The sequence below is a fragment of the Martes martes genome, assembly GCF_963455335.1.
Source record: "Martes martes genome assembly, chromosome: 8".
Taxonomy (NCBI): Eukaryota; Metazoa; Chordata; class Mammalia; order Carnivora; family Mustelidae; genus Martes; species Martes martes.
In genome coordinates this window covers 53,138,741-53,160,572 of record NC_137895.1, presented here as the reverse complement: position 1 = coordinate 53,160,572, position 21,832 = coordinate 53,138,741, and the positions used below count along the sequence as shown (strand labels likewise).

At 34.3% G+C, this 21,832-nt stretch overlaps 1 protein-coding gene across 1 annotated transcript; it reads left to right on the top strand.

Moving 5' to 3' along the window:
• Positions 1–218: 218 nt before the first annotated feature.
• CLEC2B (C-type lectin domain family 2 member B) lies at positions 219–21,437 on the top strand (the record flags this gene model as incomplete). Its single annotated transcript, XM_080812339.1, has 5 exons — positions 219–433; positions 6,939–7,025; positions 16,593–16,756; positions 20,224–20,327; positions 21,329–21,437. The coding sequence occupies exons 1-5, from the start codon at positions 364–366 to the stop codon at positions 21,435–21,437; spliced, it is 534 nt and encodes a 177-aa protein (XP_080668465.1). The 5' UTR covers positions 219–363.
• Between the last annotated feature and the right edge of the window lie 395 nt (positions 21,438–21,832).

The following is a 21,832-nucleotide window of genomic DNA, read 5'->3' as shown; positions in this document are numbered from 1 at the left end:
GCCCTGGAAGGACTCTAGTTATATACTACTCTTGAAACAATCGAAAAAACAGCCTCTTGAATATTTTTTTTTGTTAGATGGGGATCCCCTATAGAGAAAATAAGAATCTACGAGCTTGTTGTTTCTTACATTTTAGGGAACTTCCTCTTTCTTCTGCAAAGTTTTTTTTTTTTGTTTTACAGGAGGAAATTATGTTTAGTCAATAGTTTCACTCAATCAGACACAGTTACTTTCATTTTAAGAAATACTGCTTAACATTATTCTGTTTTTCTAAGGTAGAATAACTCTAGTTTGGAGCTGCTCCTAAAGAGACTAAACATTTTTACATTTAATTTGCAAATTTGAAGAGAAGTTTTGGAAAAGATGACACAAAGCCCCCTGATACTTACCCAGACTGATCACAGGAATCAAGGAACCGATGAAAAGAAACAAGGTAAGGGCATTTACAGTTGTTAAGAAGGAAAGTTATTGATGGAAATTATGACAATATGTTAAAAGCCTTCCAAGGTATGGGACGGGTTTTGTTTTTTGTTTTTTTTTTTTCATCAAAACAGAAAAATCCTTTTTTGAATTAACATCTCCATAAAATGAAAATTGTGGCAATAAAATTCAGATTTGGAATTGGCTATTTTGTCTTATGAATGGAGATTATCTTAACTGATAGTGGAGAGGGGTTAACCACAGCTTAAAACTGTTCAAGATTTAATTTCATTTTTACTAAGTATTTAATAAAACGAATACTGGAGATGTTAAATTTGCTCCACATACTCATTCAAGGCCCAGAATGCAGACAAAGTATGAAAAATTTGGCCAATATTTCTAATGTCTTAAGAGGTTGCTTATGAACAGTGAGTGGCATCAAAATAAGCCAGACTTTGGGGGTACTTAATAGTAGAGAGATTATCTCCCTATCTTCCTCTTATCTAAAGAATCATTAGTACTCTGATGTCTTGAAGATGTTTCTGTCAACCTCAAGAAGGATAAGAAAAGAAAATGCACCTTAAAAATAAAACTAGAAACTAGACGGGGCGCCTGGGTGGCTCAGTGCGTTAAATCCTCTGCCTTCAGCTCAGGTCATGATGCCAGGGTTCTGGGATGAAGTCCTGCCTCGGGCTCTCTGCTCAGCATGGAGCCTGCTTCCCTTCCTCTCTCTCTGCCTGCCTCTCTGCCTGCTTGTGATCTCTGTCAAATAAATAAAAATCTTAAAAAGAAAAAAAAAACAAAACTAGAAACTAGAAAACAGCTTAGTAGCTTTAGACCTACCAACTAGCAAGTTCAGAATATGTAAGATCCAAATTCTAAATCAAGCAGAAAAATCTTTCAAAGTTATTTCAACAGGGGTCTTCTTAATCAAAATGTGGTGAAGAGAGGCTAAAATGCATTAAATACAATGATCGATTTAGGGACCCTGGTGAATTTTAGACATTTGCCATTTAATTCTTTTCAATTTATTAGTGCATAAAACAGTTAAAAGTTTTTGTTACTACAGTTCATATTAGAATGCATAGATACTTATTCCTCATTTTTGACAATTTAATAATTCTGTCTAAGGTTAGATCAAAAGGTTTCGGGACAGTGGAATCAAATATTAGATAATAACATGAAAATATCAGAACCAAAGTTTTAAGGATGTTTTTTAGCCACTCATAAAATCAATGTTAATTTCTACCCTAAAGATTGATCAACAATATGAATTTATGTATTTTATGTATAAATAAATATTTACATAAATATAGTCTTTAATTTACTAAGTAATATTATGTATATGTAAATATTATATGTAGCATATATAGATATATAATTTGAACTTATAAACACCATTGCAATAGTTAATTTAGTGCATGATAGAATTTATTTTTTAATATTTATTTTTTAATATTTTCTTTTATATTATTTTTTCTTATTAGTAATTTGTGATTTTTTTCCCATAGCTGTCAGGTAGGGAAAAGTGTATTTTATTTAGTTTTAAATTCATTGGTCACCCTGGATTTTTCTTCTTATCTCTCCTTGGAGATGATTGTCAATTTTAGTATATGTGCTGCAGAATCGAGCACGGAGATCAGAGCCAGAAACGGAGAGAAATTACTTGAGTCAGCTTTTCTATGGGGAGAGTAATTGGAATCCTTAGCTGTCTAGATTATCACAGGGATGAGTTTAGAACCATTTTAGTTACATTATTAATTAAATAGACTTTTATTGAGCTACCCAAGGATGTTATCTGTTTTTACATTCTTTTGTTGAACACATTATGAGGGTTGAGCAACTTCTTTGAAATTCATCTCTCACTACTAAATTCACAGTGGGAAAACAACAGGTTCTGTTCTTTTTGTTTTTTGGATAATTTTGCAGTGTACAAGTGTTGATCATTGAGTATAGGGGTAAAGAGAAGGAACTTATAAAGTGGAAGCTATTTATAGTCATTGTAGAAAAGTAGATTTTAGGGCTCAGGACAGATTAGAGAATGAACATGTCACATACTTAAATGTGTATCTGCGTATCAGAAATGCAGTGAATGTCCAATTCATTAGTGTCCTGTATCAAACTAAATGTCACTCCAAGTCTGCATCCCACTGAGCTGACAGGACATTTAATCTTTGCGGTTTGGTGATATTGAGAGTGTGGGGGAAGGGGTTCTTCCGGGTTGTATGACACTTCCTAGTTTTATTGCGCCATCGAAACATCGAGAGAGTCTTAGTCATCTCTTTTCTCTGATTACTTGTGAAAACATACATCCCGACATCAGTTAGCCTTTTGGTTCTAGTCCCGCTATTTCTGTGCTACAGTTATAACAACAGCCACACTGTTTCTTCGCCCCACCAATGGCAGATGCATCTTTTTGAGTCTGGTGTTGTATGCGTGCAGGATCTAGCATTCTCAACTGTACCACAGAATTAAATGACCTAATATCTTGTCCACTTTGCCACGGAAAGGACTCGCTGTTTCTGTAATGCAAGCGAGCGTTTCTCACATTGTCAGGAAGTACGCATCTTTCTTCTTGTTGATTTTGGAAGCATTTCCTCTTTTTAAAACACCTCCACCATTCTTAGAATCATCCCTTTAATAAGCTAATTTTTTTTTTTTTTAAATGAAGGGTCATTGATTCTAAGCAGTTTGGGTTTTCTTTCAACAGTCATCCTGGAGGAAAGGATTACAAAGAGGCTTACTACCTACTTAAAATAATAAGTAGAAATATTACATTTAAAAATTTCCACTTAATATTGCAGTAAATGATCTTCATGTTCCCTCCCCCCCCACACACAATAATTAAAATATGGAAAGATGGGAGACCTATAACACAAGAAAAAACAATAGCATAAGCTTTCTTTTATTTAATTACTATTATATGCCAGAACTTCTGAAAACGTAGCACATATATATTCTCCAATTTCAAAAAAAAAAAAAAAAAAAGATAGGGGAGGGGGTCTGGGGATTCAGCCCTTTACGTGTCTGACATCCTCCCATCCTGGTCTCAAGGTCTTGGGATGAGCCTTGAGTCAGACTCCACTCTGAGCAATGAGTCTACTTGAGGTGCTCTCCCTATCCCTCCTGTCACTTGCATGCTCCCTCTCTCTCAAAATAATTAAAATTAAAAAAAATATAAAAGAGAGAGAGAATGTTATTTAGTGGATGAAGAGATTAATAGGGTCAAAAGAGGTAAGAAAATAGAGTTATACACTATAAAATTTCAATCACGATTTTGACCTGTAATATTTGTAACAATAACGTTCTTTTGTTCACACTGCCAATTCACGGACAAACAGAATGTCATAATGACACATTGACTTGAATGATGCTATAGAAAAAGGAGGAATGTGCTTGTTTTCTTGATACCTGATATTTGAAGAAAACTAATAGGGAATTAGAGAAATTAATATGGTGACACTTGAAATGTGATTAAAACCCCACTAGAAAGAGCATGAACTGAAGTTTGGAACCAAGGCATATACAGAACCAAAAGGCTGAAAAGACAGGTGTATGTTTTATTTCTCCTCTTTTTGACTTTTGCTGCGTTGGAGGAAGTGTCATTTCTCTTACATAGGAATACCCCTTCCTTTTGTACTTCAGACCACATCCCCCATAGCCAGTGCAAGAATTCTTCTTCTTAATTTAATTATTCTCTCCCTCTTTTGTTTGTATTGGAAATCTATATCTTCCATATTAAATCACCCCCAAATGAACAAAAGAAACATTATGTGTTAAATGTTTAAAAAAAGAACCTCACGATAACCACTCCTCTCATTTTTACTACCCCTTTGCTTGCCTCAATACACGCAGCACAAGTTATTCTGAAATGCTGATTTTGCTTCCTTATTCCAACAATGTACCCTTATTCTGTGTGACTGAAGGCACTCTATCAAGGATACCAGTGCCCTCCAAGTGCTCCACTTGATTTTTCTATCTCCACCCCTACCACCCTTGTTTATGAGATCCCCATAATTAGATTTAATTAGAGTTATAGCTCCCTAAATGACCTCTCCACTCACTAGTCACAAGGAACTTTTAAAAAGCATAAATTTGGCAGTGCCAAACACCCACCTAAAACGGTTCAGTGGCTTCCCATTATACTTTGGAGAATGTCAAGTTCTTTCCCAGGGCCTTCAAAGTTTAACATCATTTTGTTCCTGACTAGTCACTATTCCCTGCTACTTTTGACCAAATCAAACTCCTTCTACTTCGCCATGTTCTTTTCCATTCTTTACTGATTTAAGGCACTTGAACTTGCTCTTCTCTTTGCTTAAAATTCTTTCTCTGGTTTATTTCACATAAATGGCCACTGCTCATATTTTAGGTTTGGTTTTAATGTCGGTTCCACAGAATTCCACCTCCCACCCACGATCTTTTCTGGTTATTTGCCTTTATCAATCACCCAGCTTATTGCCTTCCAGCTCTTGTTACAATCTGTAATTTTTAAATTTTTTTTTTCAGGTGACTGTGTCTTCTCCACCAAATATAAGTTCCAGGAGAGCTTTTGTTTATTATTATATTTATGGAAACTAGCACATAGTAGGTGATTAGTAAATATTTGTCAAAGAATGAACAAATAAACACGATGCTGGCTCACAAGTGAAGCACTGTAGTTCATGTTTATTATGTAGCTTTGAAATTCCAGATGGTTAGAAGAAACGTACAACTAATGACGTTTTTTGCCAAATTTTCAGAAATTTGGCAGAAACAAGCAGGTTAGACATGATTTCTAATTATATTTATAACATAACTGAAATAACCATCTGGTGGCTCAAAAACAATGCTAGTTTTCTCTAGCTGCATTCCCTCTCCCTCTTTATGGTACTTTTAAACAATTATTATGAATTTTTATAAGTACCAATGTTTTCATATGTTGTGCATGACAGTGTAGATTGCTACCATACTTTTGGAAGAATATCTATTCGATATATGCCAATTTATTTATTTTTTATATTTTTTTCTTAAGAAGATAATTAGACAAATATGCAAGACATTTAAACTATAATTCCAATTATGGTTAAAACTCAAAAGGGTGGGACAGCCTAAATATCCATTAGAAGAGGACTTTTTTTTTTTAATCCGTCATTCAAATTCTTATGTCAAATTATTCTTCTACTTGATGTGTAAATTTACCTGTTTCTCTGAATGAACAACCACCTCCAAATTTTAGTGGCTGTTGCTTAAGGTTCTAAGGTTTAGGGATAAGGACAGATTCAGTAGGAATGGCTCATGTCTCCTCTGTTACGTGGGACTCAAAAACAGTGAAAGTAGGAATTACAAAGTCTCTTAAGGCTTGGGCTCTAAAGTTTCAGTGTCACATCTGCCACAGCCTCTTGGCTAAAGCAAGGCATAAGGCAGTTCATATTCAAGTGTTGGGAAATACAGTATATCTCTTGATGGGAGGAGGAACAGAATCATGTGTCAAAAGGGTGGTGGACACGGGGGGGGGGCATGATTCACTGGGGGCCATTCTTAACAGTCAACCACATATGAGAAGAACAAATTGTTAATTGAAAACATTAGAATATAAAATAGTGGGTACTTGATGATTGTACTAATTTAAAATCATGTGTATTTTTAGGGGAGGTTATATGTGTGAAAAAAGGATTAGAGAGCTATATGGATGGAAGAATGTTAACCCAAATGATAATGCTGGTAATGTGGAAGGAGTAGAAATTTAGATGTGTTTTAAATTTAATATCTTCCGTACATCCACAAAGGAAAAATGATTATTCAACAAAAGAATAGCTCTTCACCAGGAAAAAGATAGGAATGATAAATGCCCTCAATAAGTTTACTGTCTATCTTAAAGTATCATAAAATTTTACAGTAAGGATGTTTATAATCACATAAAATAACAAAATTGTTTTATTTCAAAAAAACTTATGTCTATTTTTTCCCCAAATGGGCACTCATTTTTCTGTTCTGCTGACTTTGTAGATGTAGAAATACCAGGCCAGGAAAAAAAAAGAAAGTAGTGTCTTATTCAAGTTCCTTTGCTCATTTGCAGCAAAAATTTCAATTCCAAATCTTTGGATTGATTATTTATGAACTTTCAAACATGTTATGCTACCTATCCTTTAACATAAAGTTTTAATTAGTTAAAAAGTAGATGATCTTAGAAATATTCAAGGAGTTTTAAGATGTGCTGATATTGTACCTTAGGAGAAGGATATTGAAGGCCTGGGAGTGGCTCCAGATCTTAAGAAATTCTACCCTAAAGAATTATACATATTTGATTCCTTGGACTATAACAGTAAGGTCAATGGTAACACTAGATTGAATGTAAGGATAAACTGAGAAATTTCCAAAAAAAAGGCAAGTTTTTTTTTTCCCATATAACAAACAGAAATGGTAGGTTTGTGTTATCTGATGAAATAGTGGAATAAATTGCTAAAAGGAATTTGTTAGTTATGGTTATGAATGCAAATTTAGTCTTTCTTTTACCTGTTTCTAAATTTATTTTTTTTCAGGTATTAAGAACAACTATAAGAAGATTCTCATACGTATTTTGCTTGCAATATCTTTCACTCTGATTAATATTCTAATTACTGGAATAGGTGAGTAAATTACATTTTTTATTTCTTTACTTATTATTTTTTACTTTTCTATGGCCTCTATTGAATGATCTTTTCTTATTTTTCTCACTCTTTTCCCATTATCCATGATCTATTTAATGGGTATCAATGAATGGATTATTATGAATTACATGACCTATGTAAAGCATTAAGAGATGCAAAAATGATTAAGACAAAATCATTCACCCTGATAATGTCACGTTCCACCATCATTCCCATACCAATGGCAATCTCTATTTTGATTTCTGTTGAACAGTTTAGTTTTGCCCATTTAAAAATATTTCCATAAATAAGATCATACAATTTTTATTTATTCTTTGCATCTTGTTGTTTTTGTTCCACATCATGTTTGTGTGATTCTTCCATGTCATAAGAGGTAGCAAAATTTCATTGAGTCATTTTTGAAAGGGGTTGGAAAAATTTTTATGCAAAGAGCCAGATATTAAATAAATTTATCTTTGTTAGCCATACAATTTGTGTTGTAAGTACTCCATTCTGCATTTGTAGTGAAAAAACAGCCACACGTGATATGTAAACAATTGTGCTTGCTGTGTTTCTCTGTAGTTAAACATGAAAATTTGAATATTTTCATGTGTCACAAAATATTACTCCTCTTTTAATTGTTTTGATTTTCTATTATTTATTATTTTATTGATGATTTTTAAATTATAAAAACATTTTACATTTTACTCTGATTTTGGCCTCAGGCTGTAGTTTACAGATCCTTGCTGTAGAATATCTCATGCTATATATTACTTTATTAATCATTCTACTCATGATGGACATTTGGATAGTGTTACATTTTTACTACTGCAAATTACGCTGTTTTGAACATCCTTATGCTTTTAGACTTTTAGTGAATAGTGGGTATCATTTGGGATACACTTACGAGAAAAATTATTAAACCATGCATTATATATATGTCAACTTTAGTAAATAATTCCATAGATTATAGACAACCCAGCCCAAAGTTTATGACATGTTGGTTGTTTAACTTACTGGTCAACACTTTGTTGTCAGTTTTACCCATTTTTGCCATTCTGATGAGTGTGTGCTATTACTTTATAGTGAATTTAATTGACGTTTTCTTGATGACCAGCACTGTTAAGCTCCTTGTCGTCTTGAACTTAGCTCACTTAGTTACAGTATTTTGTGATGGGTATATTCAAATACTTGAGTTAGCTCTTTGTTTTTTATTAGATTCATAGGCATTCTTTAATATAATCGATAAAAATGTTTTGTATTTCTATTGTAAATATCTTCTGCTATTTAAATATAAGTATACTAAAAATCTTTCTGAAGTTTACATTTATTTTCTGTAATGTTTTTCAATAAAGGGAAGTTCTTAATTTTTAGATAGTTTGAATTTTTTAAATTTTTTTCTCTATTTTCACTATGTTTTACATTCTTTTTAGGAAATTTGCTGTACTCCACATGCATGAAGATATTACTCAAAAGTTGCCATTGTAGCATTCATTATATTTCTATTAATTTCACATCCAGAACTATAACGCTTTTGAAATTGATTGTTATAAGTGTTTGGATATAATGTCAAATGTGTTTTTCTTCATTAACAGTCTTCTGATCTGAAGCAATTTATTGAAAAGTACATAGTTTACTTTACAGTTCATTCTTGGTTTTGTGCATTCTGAATTTGGAAAAATGTATAATGACATGTATCCTTCATTCTGGTATCCTACAGAGCATCTTCACTGCCCCCAAAATCTTCTATGCCCGACATATTCATCTCTTCTCAAACTCCAGCCACTGGCAATCACTAATCTTTTTACTGTCTCCATTGTTTTGACTTTTCCAGAATGTCATACAGTTAGAATCATATAGTATATAATCTTTTCAGATGGGCTTTTTTCATTTAGTAATATGTATCTAAGGATCCTCTGTGTCTTATGGTTTGAGAGGTTTTTGTTTGTTTGCACTGAATAATATTCCACTGTCGGATGTATCACAGCTTATTTATCTACGCACTTACTGAAGGCCATCTTGGTTGCTTAAAAACCATGTCTAGGTTTTTGTGTGGACAAAAGTTTTCATCTCCTTTGGGTAAATACCAAGGAGTGCAATTGCTGGATTGTATGGTAAGAGTGTTTAGTTTGGTGGGAAACCTCCAAACTACATTTCAAAGTGCCTTACCATTTTGCATTCCCACTGGCAATGAATGGAAGTTCCTGTTGCTCCACATCCTCACCAGCATTTGGTATTGTCAGTGTCCTGGATTTTGGCCATTCTAACAGGTGTGTAGTATCCCATTGTTGTTTACATTTGCATTTTCTTGATGACATATGATGTGGAGCATATTTGCCATCTATATATATTCTTTGCTGAGGTGTCTGTTCAGGTTTTAGGTTGTTTCTTTTCTCATTGTTGAATTTTAAGTGTTCTTTATATGTTTGGATAATAGTCCTTCATCAGATGAGTCTTTCGTATTTTCTCCCAGTCTGTGGTTTGTCTTCTCATTTTCTTGACATTGTTTTTCACAGAGCAAAAATGTTTAATTTTAATGAAGTGCAAGGAAATCCTGCTCTATGCCTCAATATGGCTGACCCTGGAGGGGATTACACTAAGTGAAATAAGCCAATCACAAAAAGGATAAATACTGCATGATTCCACTTACATGAGGTACCTAGAGTAGTCAAACTCACAGAGACAGAAAGGAAATGGTAATTGCCAGGGGCTGAGGAGTGGGGGCTAGGCATCAGGGTGCTGCTATTGAATGGATATAGAATTTCAGTTTAGAAAGTTAAAAAAGTTCTGGAGATTGGTTGCACAACAATGTAAATAAACTCAACACTGTTCAACTGTACTTAGAACTGATTAAGATTGTTAATTTAACATTATGTGCTTTTTGCCACAATTAAAAACTTTTTAATAAAAAAAAAGTAGTGCTCACTTTGGTAGCACATATACTAAAATTGGAACAATACAGAGAAGATTAGCATGGCCCCTGAGCAAGGATGATATGCAAATTTGTCAAGCGTTCCACATTTTTGGGCCCCTGGGTGGCTCAGTGGGTTAAAGCCTCTGCTTTGGCTCAGGTCATGACCCCAGGGTCCTGGGATTGAGCCCTGCATCAGGCTCTCTGCTCAGCAAGGAGACTGCTTCCCTTCCTCTCTTTCTGCCTGCCTCTCTGCCTACTTGTGATCTCTGTCTGTCAAATAAATAAATAAAATCTTTAAAAAGATGTAATGAAGTACAGCTTATCAATTATTGCTTTCATAGGCTGTGACTTTGGTGTTGTATCTAAAAAATCATCACCATAGCCATGGTCATTAAGGTTTGCTCCTATGAAATCTTACAGAATTTTTTTAGTTTTGTGTTTACATTTAGGTCTTTGATATGTTTTGAGTTAATTTTTATGAAGGATGGAAAGTCTTTGTTTAGATTCATTTTTTTTGTATGTGATTGTCTAGTTGTTTTAGCACCATTAGCTGAAAAGACTATCTTAGCTCCATTATATTGTCTTTGCTCCTCTGTTCAAGTTCAGGTGACTACATTTATGTAAGTCTATCTTTGATTTTCCTTCTCTATTACATTAGTTTATTTGTCTATTCTTTCATTGATACTACACTGTCTTAGAGATTACTGTAGTTTTATAGCAAGTCTTGATGTTGGGTAGTGTTAGTCCCCCAATTTTGTTCTTCCAAATTGAGTTGGTTATTCTTTACATTTTGCTTCTCAATATAAATGTTAGAATTGATTTGTTGGTATTTATAGATAACCTGACTAGATTTTGATTGGGATTTCAACAAATCTATAGCTCAAGTTGGGAAAGAACTAACATGTCAACAATATTGTGTCTTTCTAATTATGAACATAGAATGTATCTCTAAAAAGTGTTTTGTTCTTTGATTTTGTTCATCAGAATTTTGTACTTTTCCTCGTATAGATAATATAGTATATATTTTATTAGATTTATTTTTTCAACTTTGGAGGGTTCTAATGTAAGTCACTATTTTGTTTTTAATTTCAAATTACACATCTTTATTTCTGGTACAAGGGAAAACAATTGACTTTTGCATGTTAACCTGTATCCCCCGAACTTGCCATGCTTATTTATTAGTTCAAGGAATTGTTTTTTGGGTTTTTGTTTGTTTGTTTGTTTGTTTGTTTACTTTTCAGATTTTCTACAGAAGTGATCATGTCATTTCTGAACAAAGGAATTGGTTGTTTTTTTTTTTTTTAGTTTTCTTTTCAGATTTTCTATAGAACGATCATGTCATCTCTGAACATCTCTCCTTTCCAGTACGTATGCCTGTCATTTTCTTATCTTGCATTCTTGCATTACATGGAACTTTTAGTATGATAATAAAAAGTAGTGGTGAGAAGGGAAAACTCATTTCAGTAGGGAAGTCTCCAGTTTCTCACCATTAAGTATTATATTATCTGTAGGGTATTTTCGTAAATAGTCTTTTTTAAAAAAATATTTTATTTATTTATTTGACAGAGATCACAAGTAGGCAGATAGGCAGGCAGAGGCGAAGTAGGGGGTAGCAGGCTCCCTGCTGAGCAGAGAACCCAGTGTGGGGCTTGATCCCAGGACCCTGGGATCATGACCTGAGCCAAAAGCAGAGGCTTTAATCCATTGAGCCACCCAGGCGCCCCTGTAAATAGTCTTTATCAAGTTGAGGAAGTGCCCCTTCTCTTCCTAGATTATTGGGAGTTTGTGTCGCAAGTGTTAGATTTTTGTCAAATGCTTTTATTCATATGATCGTGAATCATGTCACTTTTCCTTTTTAGCCTGTTGATATAATATATGACATTAACTGATTTTCAAATGCTGAACGAGCTTTACAGATCTGAGATAAATCCCACTTTGTCAAGGTATATACCTCTTTTTATATATTGTTGGATTGAATTTGTTAATATTTTGTTGAGGATTTTTGTGTCTATGTTCATGAGATATATGTAAGAAAAGTTTCCTTTTCTTATCTTTGTCTGGTTTTGGTATTAGGGTAATGCTTGCCTCATAGATTGAGTTAGGAAGTATTCCATCTACTTATATCCTCTGAAAAAGATTGTAGAGGACTGGTATAATTTCTTCCTTAAATGTTTGGTACAATTCACCAGTGAATCCATCTGGGTGGTCTGGTGAACAGAAGTTGTGAGATATTACTAATTGTTCATTCAATTTCTTTAATAGATATAGTCCTATTCATATTGTTTCTTCTCATTTGAATTTTGAAAGATTGTGTTATTCAAGGAATTGGTCCATTTCATTTAGGTTAGCAAATATTGGGTTATTAAGTTATTCATGGTATTTCTTTATTATATTTTGATTTCCATTGATCTGTAGTGATATCTTCTCTTTCATTTCTGATATTATTAATCTGCATCCTTTCTCTCTCTCTTTCTCTCTCTCTCTTTTTTTTTTTTTTGCATAGTTAACCTGGGTAGAAGTTAGCTGATTTTATTTTTCCTCAAAGAACAAACTTTTGATTTTCTTTATTTTCTTTGTTAATTTCCTACTTTCAATTTCATTGATTTTTGTTGTATTTCTTATTATTTCTTCTCCTCTTTTTACTTGGGTTTAGTTTTCTTTTATTAGTTTTTTAAGATGGAAACTTAGATGATTGATTTTAGATCTTTTTCTTTTCTTTTTTGTTTTAATTTTATTTAATCATTTGACAGAGGGAGAGAGAGATCACAAGTAGGCAGAGAGGCAAATAGAGAGAGAGAGAGGGAAGCAGGCTCCCTGCTGATCAGAGAGCTTGATGCGGGGCTCGATCCCAGGACCCTGAGATCATGACCTGAGCCGAAGGCAGAGGCTTAACCCACTGAGCCACCCAGGTGCCCCAGATCCTTTTCTTTTCTAAAGTATGTTTTTAATACCATATATTTTCCTGTAAGCATTGCCTTTGCTGCATCCCACAAGTATTGATAAGTTGTGTCTTTATTTTTCTTTAGTTCAAAACATTTTAAAATTTCTCTTGAGATTTCTTCTTTGGTCCATGTGCTATTTAGACCTGTGTTGTTTTATCGACATGGTTTGGGAAATCTTTCAGCTATCTTTCTGTTATTGACTTCTGGTTTAATTGCAGTGTGATCTGAAAGCAGAAATTCCATTGTGATTAATGTGATTAATTCCATTGTGATCTGAAAGATTTCCTTTCTTCTAAATTTGTTAATGTGTGTTTTATGTTGATTACTAATTTAAATAACTATCAGTCTTCATCTGGAAGTTTATGTAAGCATTCAGATTATCAGCAAATAGAAATGTTTTTTTATTTATTCTTTTGAAATCTTTATACCTTTCAGTGTATTGCCTTCTTTTACTGGCTTGAACTTCCAGTACAGGGTTGAAGAAAAATAGGGTTGCATCATTACCTCATTCTTAAATCCATGAGAAAGTTTTTAAATATTTCTCCATTAAGCATGGTACTTTTAGGGGCACTTGGCTGGCTCAGTCAGCTGAGCAGCCAACTCTTGGTTTCAGCTTAGGTCGTGATCTTGGGTCGTGAGATTGAGCCCCACATCGGGACTCCACACTCAGCATGGAGTCTGCTTCTCTTTCTCCCTGTGCCTCTCCCCCTGCTCATGCTCTCTCTCTCTCTCTGTATCTCTCTGTCTCAAATGAATAAATAAAATCTTAAAAAAAAAAGAAAAAGGTGTTAAACTACATCAAAATAAAAAGCATCTGCACAGTGAAGAAAATAACAAAACTAAAAGGCAAACTATGGAATGAGACAAGATATTTTGCAAATGACATATTCCATTAAGAGTTAGTATCCGGGGAGCCTGGGTGGCTCAGTGGGTTAAAGCCTGTGCCTTCGGCTCGGGTCATGATCCCAGGGTCCTGGGATCGAGCCCCGCATTGGGCTCTCTGCACAGCAGGAAGCCTGCTTCCTCCTCTCTCTCTGCCTGCCTCTCTGCCTACTTGTGATCTCTGTCTTTCAAATAAATAAATAAAATCTTTTAAAAAAAAGAGTTAGTATCCAAAATATATAAAGAACTTATTAATCTCAACACCCAAAAGACAAATAATCCAATTTAAAAATGGGCAGAAGACATAAACAGACAATTCTCCAAAGAAGACATACATATAGCCAACACACACATAAAAAGATGTTCAGTATCACTTATCAAGGAAGTGTAAATCAAAACTATAATGAGATATGCCCTCACACCTGTCAGAATGGCTAAAATCCATAACACAAGAAACAACAGGTGTTGGTGAGGATGTGGAGAGAAAGGAATATTCATGCATTGTTGCTGGAAATGCAAACAATGCAGCCACTTTGGAAAACAGTATGGAGGTTCCTTAAAAATTTAAAAATCGGGACGCCTGGGTGGCTCAGTTGGTTAAGCGACTGCCTTCGGCTCAGGTCATGATCCCAGCGTCCTGGGATCGAGTCCCACATCAGGCTCCTTGCTTGGTGGGGAGCCTGCTTCTCCCTCTGCCTCTGCCTACCACTCTGTCTGCCTGTGCTCGCTCGCTCTCTCTCTCTCTAACAAATGAATAAATTAAAAAAAAATTAAAAAACAAAAAAACAAAAAATTTAAAAATCAAACTACCTTATGATCCAGCAGTCACACTCCTGGGTATTTACCCAAGGAATATGAAAACATTAACTCAAAGGGGTACATGCACCCTTATGTTTATAGCAGCGTTATTTATAATAACCAAGGTATGGAAGTCGCCCACGAGTCCATCAGTAGATGACTGGGTAAAAGAGATGTGATATGTATTTACAGTGGAATGTAATTTGGCATGACAAAGAACGAAATCTCGCCGTTTGTAATGAGTTGGATGGAGCTAGAGAGTATAATGCTCAGTGAAATAAGTCAGTCAGACATAGACAAATACCATATGGTTTCACTCACATGTGGAATTTAAGAAACAAAACAAGCAAAGGGGGAAAAAAAGAGACAAATCAGGAAACAAACCTAATTATAGTGAGCAAACAGATGACTTTTTTAAAGATTTTATTTATTTGACAGAGACACAGTGAGAGAGAGAACACAAGCAATGGGAGAGGGAGAAGCAGGCTTCCCCACGAGCAGGGAGCCCAATGTGGGGCTCAATCCCAGGACCCTGGGATCATGACCTGAGCCGAAGGCGGACGCTTAACACACTGAGCCACCCAGGCACCCCACTAACAAACTGATGATTATCAGAGGGGAGGGAAGTGGGAGATGGGTTAAGTAAGTGATGAGGATGAAGGAGGGCACTTGTGATGAGCACAGGGGGATGTATGGAAGTGGTGAATCACAATATTTACACCTGAAACTAGTATAACAATGTATGTTAATTAACTTGAATTAAATTAAAAAAAAAAAAAAGAAAAAGAAAAAGGTGGTGTTCCTGGGTGGCTCAGTCATTAAGCGTCTGTTCAGGTCATGATCCCAGGGTCCTGGGTTTGAGCCCCTGAATCTGGCTGCCTGTTCAGTAGGAAGCCTGCTTATCCCTCTCCCACTCCCCCTGCTTGTGTTCCCTCTCTCACTCTGTCAAATAAATAAATAAAATATTTTTTCAGAAAGAAAAAAAGAAAAAGAAAAGGGTGTTAAAGGCTTTACCTTCTATAGGTACTTGGCATCAGGTCTACTGTAGGTGATAATTTGTTTTGTGTTCATATACCATATATCACCAGCATCCCATTTATGACTGGTGTTTGAATCAATGCCTTTAAAGTGAATCATGTGGACAATCAGCTCATCCTTAAGGTTTTGCTCCTTTAGAACCACTTTTGGTACCCAGAACTGATTCATTCTGGGTGCCTTCAGGAAAACAGACACTGAAAATGTTACAAGAATAGGACTTTAATATGGGAATTAGGAATAACATGACTGTGGAAGGAGCTGAGGAGTGATGGTCTGAAAGCTGTGTAGCTGGAGGAGAAATAGTCACTAATGATTTTGGCTTAAAGCACTAATGAGTTTGGAGAAACTAAAGATTAAAGTCTAAAAGGACATCAAGCTGCCAAGACTACCAAGAACAAACTTATTAAAGGCCTGTGAATTTCCTATGCCCTAGGTCTCTAAGAATAAAAGTTTCTGCTTTACTTCCACCTTCAAAATCTCATGTGGGTTCTTTTCAGTGGCTAACTCAGAGCCGTACAATGATGGTGGTACCTAGCTGACAATAAGCAAACAAACACACATATTGTTAATTATATACTCCATTTTATTCTTTTCATTACTTCCTTAGAAACTAAAACATGTGTTCTAGATTATAACAGCCTAACATAAATTAGTATTTTTTTACCCCCAGATAATGCTAGGATTTTGTTATATTTCACTTACCCAAAAGTGGTATAGGTGACTTAACTCAAGTAAAAATCACACTGGTAGCCCTGTGACAGATGATGGACCACTGGGGTTTGGGTTGAAAAGAATATCAGTGTCCTATCAAATCCTGAACTGCTGTCTTTTAACATAACATGAAATTTGTCTTTCAATTTGTGCATGACAGATATGCAATTCTGGCCATAATCAAAATCTTACATCACAATCTTGTCTTTCCCCATTGATCTCAAAATACAGTGGCATATTATTTCTACTGGCCTTTAATAAATGTGTTTGTCTCATTTCCAGGTTTAGTATGTAAGAGTACTCGGGTTTCCTGCCCAGATGATTGGATTGGTTTCCAAAACAAATGTTATTATTTCTCTGAAGAACAAAAAGATTGGAATTCAAGTAGACACAACTGTGTCACTCAACATGCTGACCTAACTATGATTGACACTGAGGAGGAAATGGTAATTTGATACACAATTCTTATGCAATTTCTTCAGTAGAAGCATTGGAAATATTCAAATGATATTATGATTTAAAATTTTTTTTCACACATGCCTATCTATGCCAAAGATTTTTAGAGCTTGCCATGTGAGATACAGTTGGAAAACTTGGTAATGTTTGGTTTGAATAGTGTAAGGTTTATATCAAGGAGTAGACTTGACAGATATGTTTGTATTTTAAGTATAAATCAAAGAACTTGATATTATTTGGAATCCTTTTAAAAGTCAGTACTGCAGGAAAACAACTGTTTTAGGAAGGATAGGATTCTCCAATCTACCCACTTTGAGGAAACTTCCTCTGACTTCTCAGTCTTGCTTTGCTCTCTCTGAGGTCCCATCACAGCTTCCATCAGAGCACTCACTACCAGTAACAGACTAGGTATGTAACTGAAAGTCTTCTTAGACTGAAGCATGAGCTTCCACTGAACACACACTACGTCTTATTTAAAATTGTTGCATTTGCTATACCATAAAGGCAGGTACAAATTAAAAGCTTAATGGCCCATTTTAAAATAAATATTGATTTACATGGCAAAAATCCTATGAATAAAGGAAATCTCCTAGAATTTTAACAGAGGATTGTGCAACTACATACTTCTGCACTTGTGAAATTTGTTCTTTCCCTCAATCATTTATGCGATAAGCATATGTTTTTACTTCTGTCTAGTCTCTTTAAAAGTTAAGGGTCAAGATATGGTTTACTCATGTATGGTCTCAAAAAAAAATGGATAAACAAACAAAAAGCAGAATCAGACCTAGAAATACAGAGAACAAACTGATGGTTGCCAGAGGGAAGGGGGTGGTGGGATGGGCAAAATGGGTGAAAGGGAATGAGAGGTACAGATTTCCAGTTATAGAATGAATAAGTCGTGGGGGGAAAAGACACAGTATAGGGAACAATCAATGATATTGTAATAGCCTTGTATGGTGATAGATGCTATCTACACTTGTGATGAGTATGCCATAATGCATGAATTTGTTGAAACACTGTTGTTCACCTGAAACTAATGTAATATTGTACATCAACTATACTCAAATTTTAAAAATTAGGTAAAGGGTCAATATAAGAGGTAAGATAACTTGAATAATTTGCAGTTAAGAAATGTTTAAAATGTTAAGCAGCACAACACAGCATTTAAAATGGTTAAGAGAATTCTCTTAATTCTGTGGCCAATAAAATATATTTAGGCAATCTGCATGAAGGCTGGTTCAAATTTAAGTGGATGTGACCTGGATGGGGGCAATTTATAGACCAGTTCAAGAAAACAACTATTTTGATTGCAGCAAAAGGTATAGAAATCCAAATAAATTAAAAAACTAGGTATGTTAAGAGTAAGACACAGCAAATCAACAAGTAAGATGCAAACTTGAGTTAATAGAAGATCTTCTGTATGTAGTCAGTGGTTTCATTCTTAACTTTTGCAAGACTTTTGCAATGAACATTCTGAGAAATTCTTAAATTGTCCTTTGCAGTTCCTCTTGGGGGAAAGTGTCTAAATTAGCAGCAAGGTGGAAAAATATTGAGTGCTAGTAAAATTTTTGAGAGGTAAAGAATTAAGGTAAAATATTTTAAAAATCTTCACTTATAAGACTCTTGTCAGCAAAAGCTGACAAAAATAATGAATATCATAGAACACAAAAATCAGAGCATACTAAAATAATTAGTTTTGAACTTAAGAGACATTATTAAACATATCAGATAAAAATGATTGTACTCTTTGGATCAAGAAAAGAGACTTTGATCCTACAATTTCCTGATATATTTTGAAGGTCATAGATGCCTATATTTACTATATAATCTGGGCAAAATTTAAGTAACAAAATGAAGTAAAGCTATCTGTGAAGGAGTGATAAAAATAAAGGACTGTTTATTTAAGATGGTTTAATTAAAATATCATATTTGTTTACTTAATTCACAAAATGTTTTCCTTAGTTAAAATGAAATACAGCTTGTTTCATGAAATATTTTCATATTTATTTCCACCTATGTAAAGTTATCTTGCATCTTTAACAAGAAACCACATGGGTATTCTTTTAGTGAGCAAATAATAATTAACATATTTCCTAGGAGAGGCTTTAGGAAATGCCCGTCCCTGTTCAATGTCAGTAAGACCACAACTAGAGAAACTCATCCGATTTTCCCAATTATCCAATAACATACATACTGTGATTGTCAATACATTTATCCTTTCTCACATTTTTTTTTTTTTTTGCCTTCAAGCAAGCTCCTTCCTAAGCCTAGAATATGAGTTGCCCTCTTCTTCCTTATCCTCTGTTTTTATTATGGAATATCCTATTCTTCCCTTCCAGATACACCTCTTAAAGCACACTTGATATGCAATTGCCTTATAAAGATTCAGATACTTCTTTCTTGTAAACTAAAATTTCACTTTGTATTTATTACAGTGACATTCATCTCCTTATCCAGGAAGATATTTTCTAACCCTATGTTTACATTAGTTTCTTCACTATAAATGAAACTCTGTGAATTCAGACACAGGGTTTGACAAATCTGTTCTTTTACAAACCCAAAGCTTAGCTCAATGAGTTAATTTTTTTTCAAATAAATTTATTAAATTCTGCAGAAAAATGGTATATTAAAATGTCAAAGGTTATTATTAATGTCACTGTTATAGACAGGAATGGACCATAGTGTTGTGAACTGTATCCTTTATATTTATCATAAAATTGAAACATGGAATGATAACAATATCAAGTTTGTGGTTTCCCAGCTATTAAGTGGCATAATAGACTCAATGACTTTCTGTATATAACTGTATGGTTAAAAAGGTTCCAAGACAGCAAGAAATTTCAATATTGAACGAATAAGGAGAAAAGGAGAAATATGAGGATAAAGTTATATTTGTCTCCTGAATGATCTCTTTAGAAATAGAGATTTTGGGCTGAAAAATAAAATTTGAGAATTAAATTCTAAAAGAATTGGATATATGAAGGGTGTGTGTGTGTGTGTGTGTATGTGTGTGTGTGTATGTGTCCATGCAATACTTTTGGGGGAGAATATGAAGTAAAATGTAATATTAAAATCAATATACTAGTATTTACTGTGAAGTGGAAAAACATAATAAATATCCGATGATTAGAAAAGCTGTGTAGGAAGTCAGTTGCAACGTTTAGTTTTCCAGGCATTTACAATATTAAAATCCTGGAGGAATAGATTTCCATATTGAGTATTTATCAATTTGGAATCAAAAAAGTATCTTAAAGAAAACTTACCTCACATCTTTGTTTACAAGTAAGAAAACTAAGGGTCAGAAGGTGAAATGCTTTTTCAAAATCCCATAGCTATTTTCTGGTGATGTGGGAGTTGAACGTTTGTTGCCTTGTCCCTCAAAACCTTCAAAGCAGGGGGGATACAATAGGTTGTAGCAAAAACTAAAAAACATATGAAATTTATTTTGTCTCTAAAGGGATTTCTTAAGCGATACAAATGCACTTCTGATCAATGGATTGGGCTGGAGATGACAGAAAATCAAACAGGACGATGGGTAAATGGAACCATATTTAACAAACGGTGAGTTTCTTTCTTTGGGGGATTATTTAAATTTAGATAGCACAGCCATCTCCAGAAACTTTGCATTAGCTGCCTTTCTCTAGAGCCCAAGGTTTGGGTGAGTGTTGAAAAAATGAGATAGGGAAAATTGTATCATGTATTAAGATTAGTTCTAAGAATCAAGCAGGGAGGTTGGAAATCAAGATATAAGAAGGAAGACCTTTGCTGGTTATTTTGAAAATAAAGACCAGTGATTCATAAACACAGACCAAAAAAAAAAAAATTCCAAGAAACATATGCCTGATTTTAACCTATATTCTCCAATTTGTATTTATTCTTCAAACTTCATGCTACCTGTTTGCTGACACCTTTTACAGTTCAAGTTAAACTTCCTGTTCATTTTAACTTGATTTTATCTGGGCTTCATATCTTCCATTTTGCAAAATTTACTGCACATATGACCTCCACATAACCACCCTAAATGGTGACCGCCAGCCATTTAGCCACTTAGTTTATATTAGAATTTCTCAACGGCAACACTACTGACATTTTAAGCTGAATAATTCTTTGCTGTGGGGAGGGAGTTCTGTCTTGTGTATTTTAGAATGTTAGCAGCATCTCTTGCTTCTGCCTATTAGAGAGTTCCCCCCCTCCACTTATGAAAATCCAGAATGTCTCCAGATGTTGCCAAGTGTCACTTGTGTATGTATGTATTGGGGGGTGGAGTAGGGAACACAAAGCGAAAATCACCTTGTGTTGAGAACTATTGGTTCATATAAACTGGTAGTTCTGCTGACTACACATAACTCTCTTAATGTCAGTTTAACAGGTATAAATTCTTGGAAGAGAAACTTTTATGGTCTAATTTAGTACAGGTGTCTTCCCCTTAACGAGAGAGCACTGTGCCACAGCACACTTTTCAGGATGCTGGAAAGATTTTTTTTTTTTTTTAAATGGGGTCATTGGGCAAGCGAGAAATCACAGGATTTTTTCATACATGGTGTTTAATCCCTTTATCATAGGTTTCCTGTGAGAGGAAGTGAAAAATGTGCCTACTTAGACGATGCTGGTGCAGCAACAGCTAGATGCTACACAGAAAGAAAATGGATTTGTAGGCGGAAAATGCACTAACTGACATGGATACCTGATTTTTGTCATTCTTTTTTTCTTTCCCTCTGTATAATTTAATTTTCAACACTTCACTACTTTAATGTTCAAACCTGATAATACGTCTTGATAATTGTCAAAATAACTTACTTCGACTTATTTTTCTTCTTTTCAAGTTGCCTGGGTCTTTTTTTTTTCTATATCAATTTTAGAAAATGCCTGTAATTAATTTCACAGGATCTATAGGTCAATTTGGAGAGTGCTATATTTAAAATATTATTTTTTATTAATTTATAATATATATGTTGTATTGGTGTTTATCATCTTATATGATTTATAGTTTTTCTAATAAGTCATGTTATTTGTTATATGTATCCCTATTAAATGTATCTGAAGTTTATGCTATTCAAACTATGTAA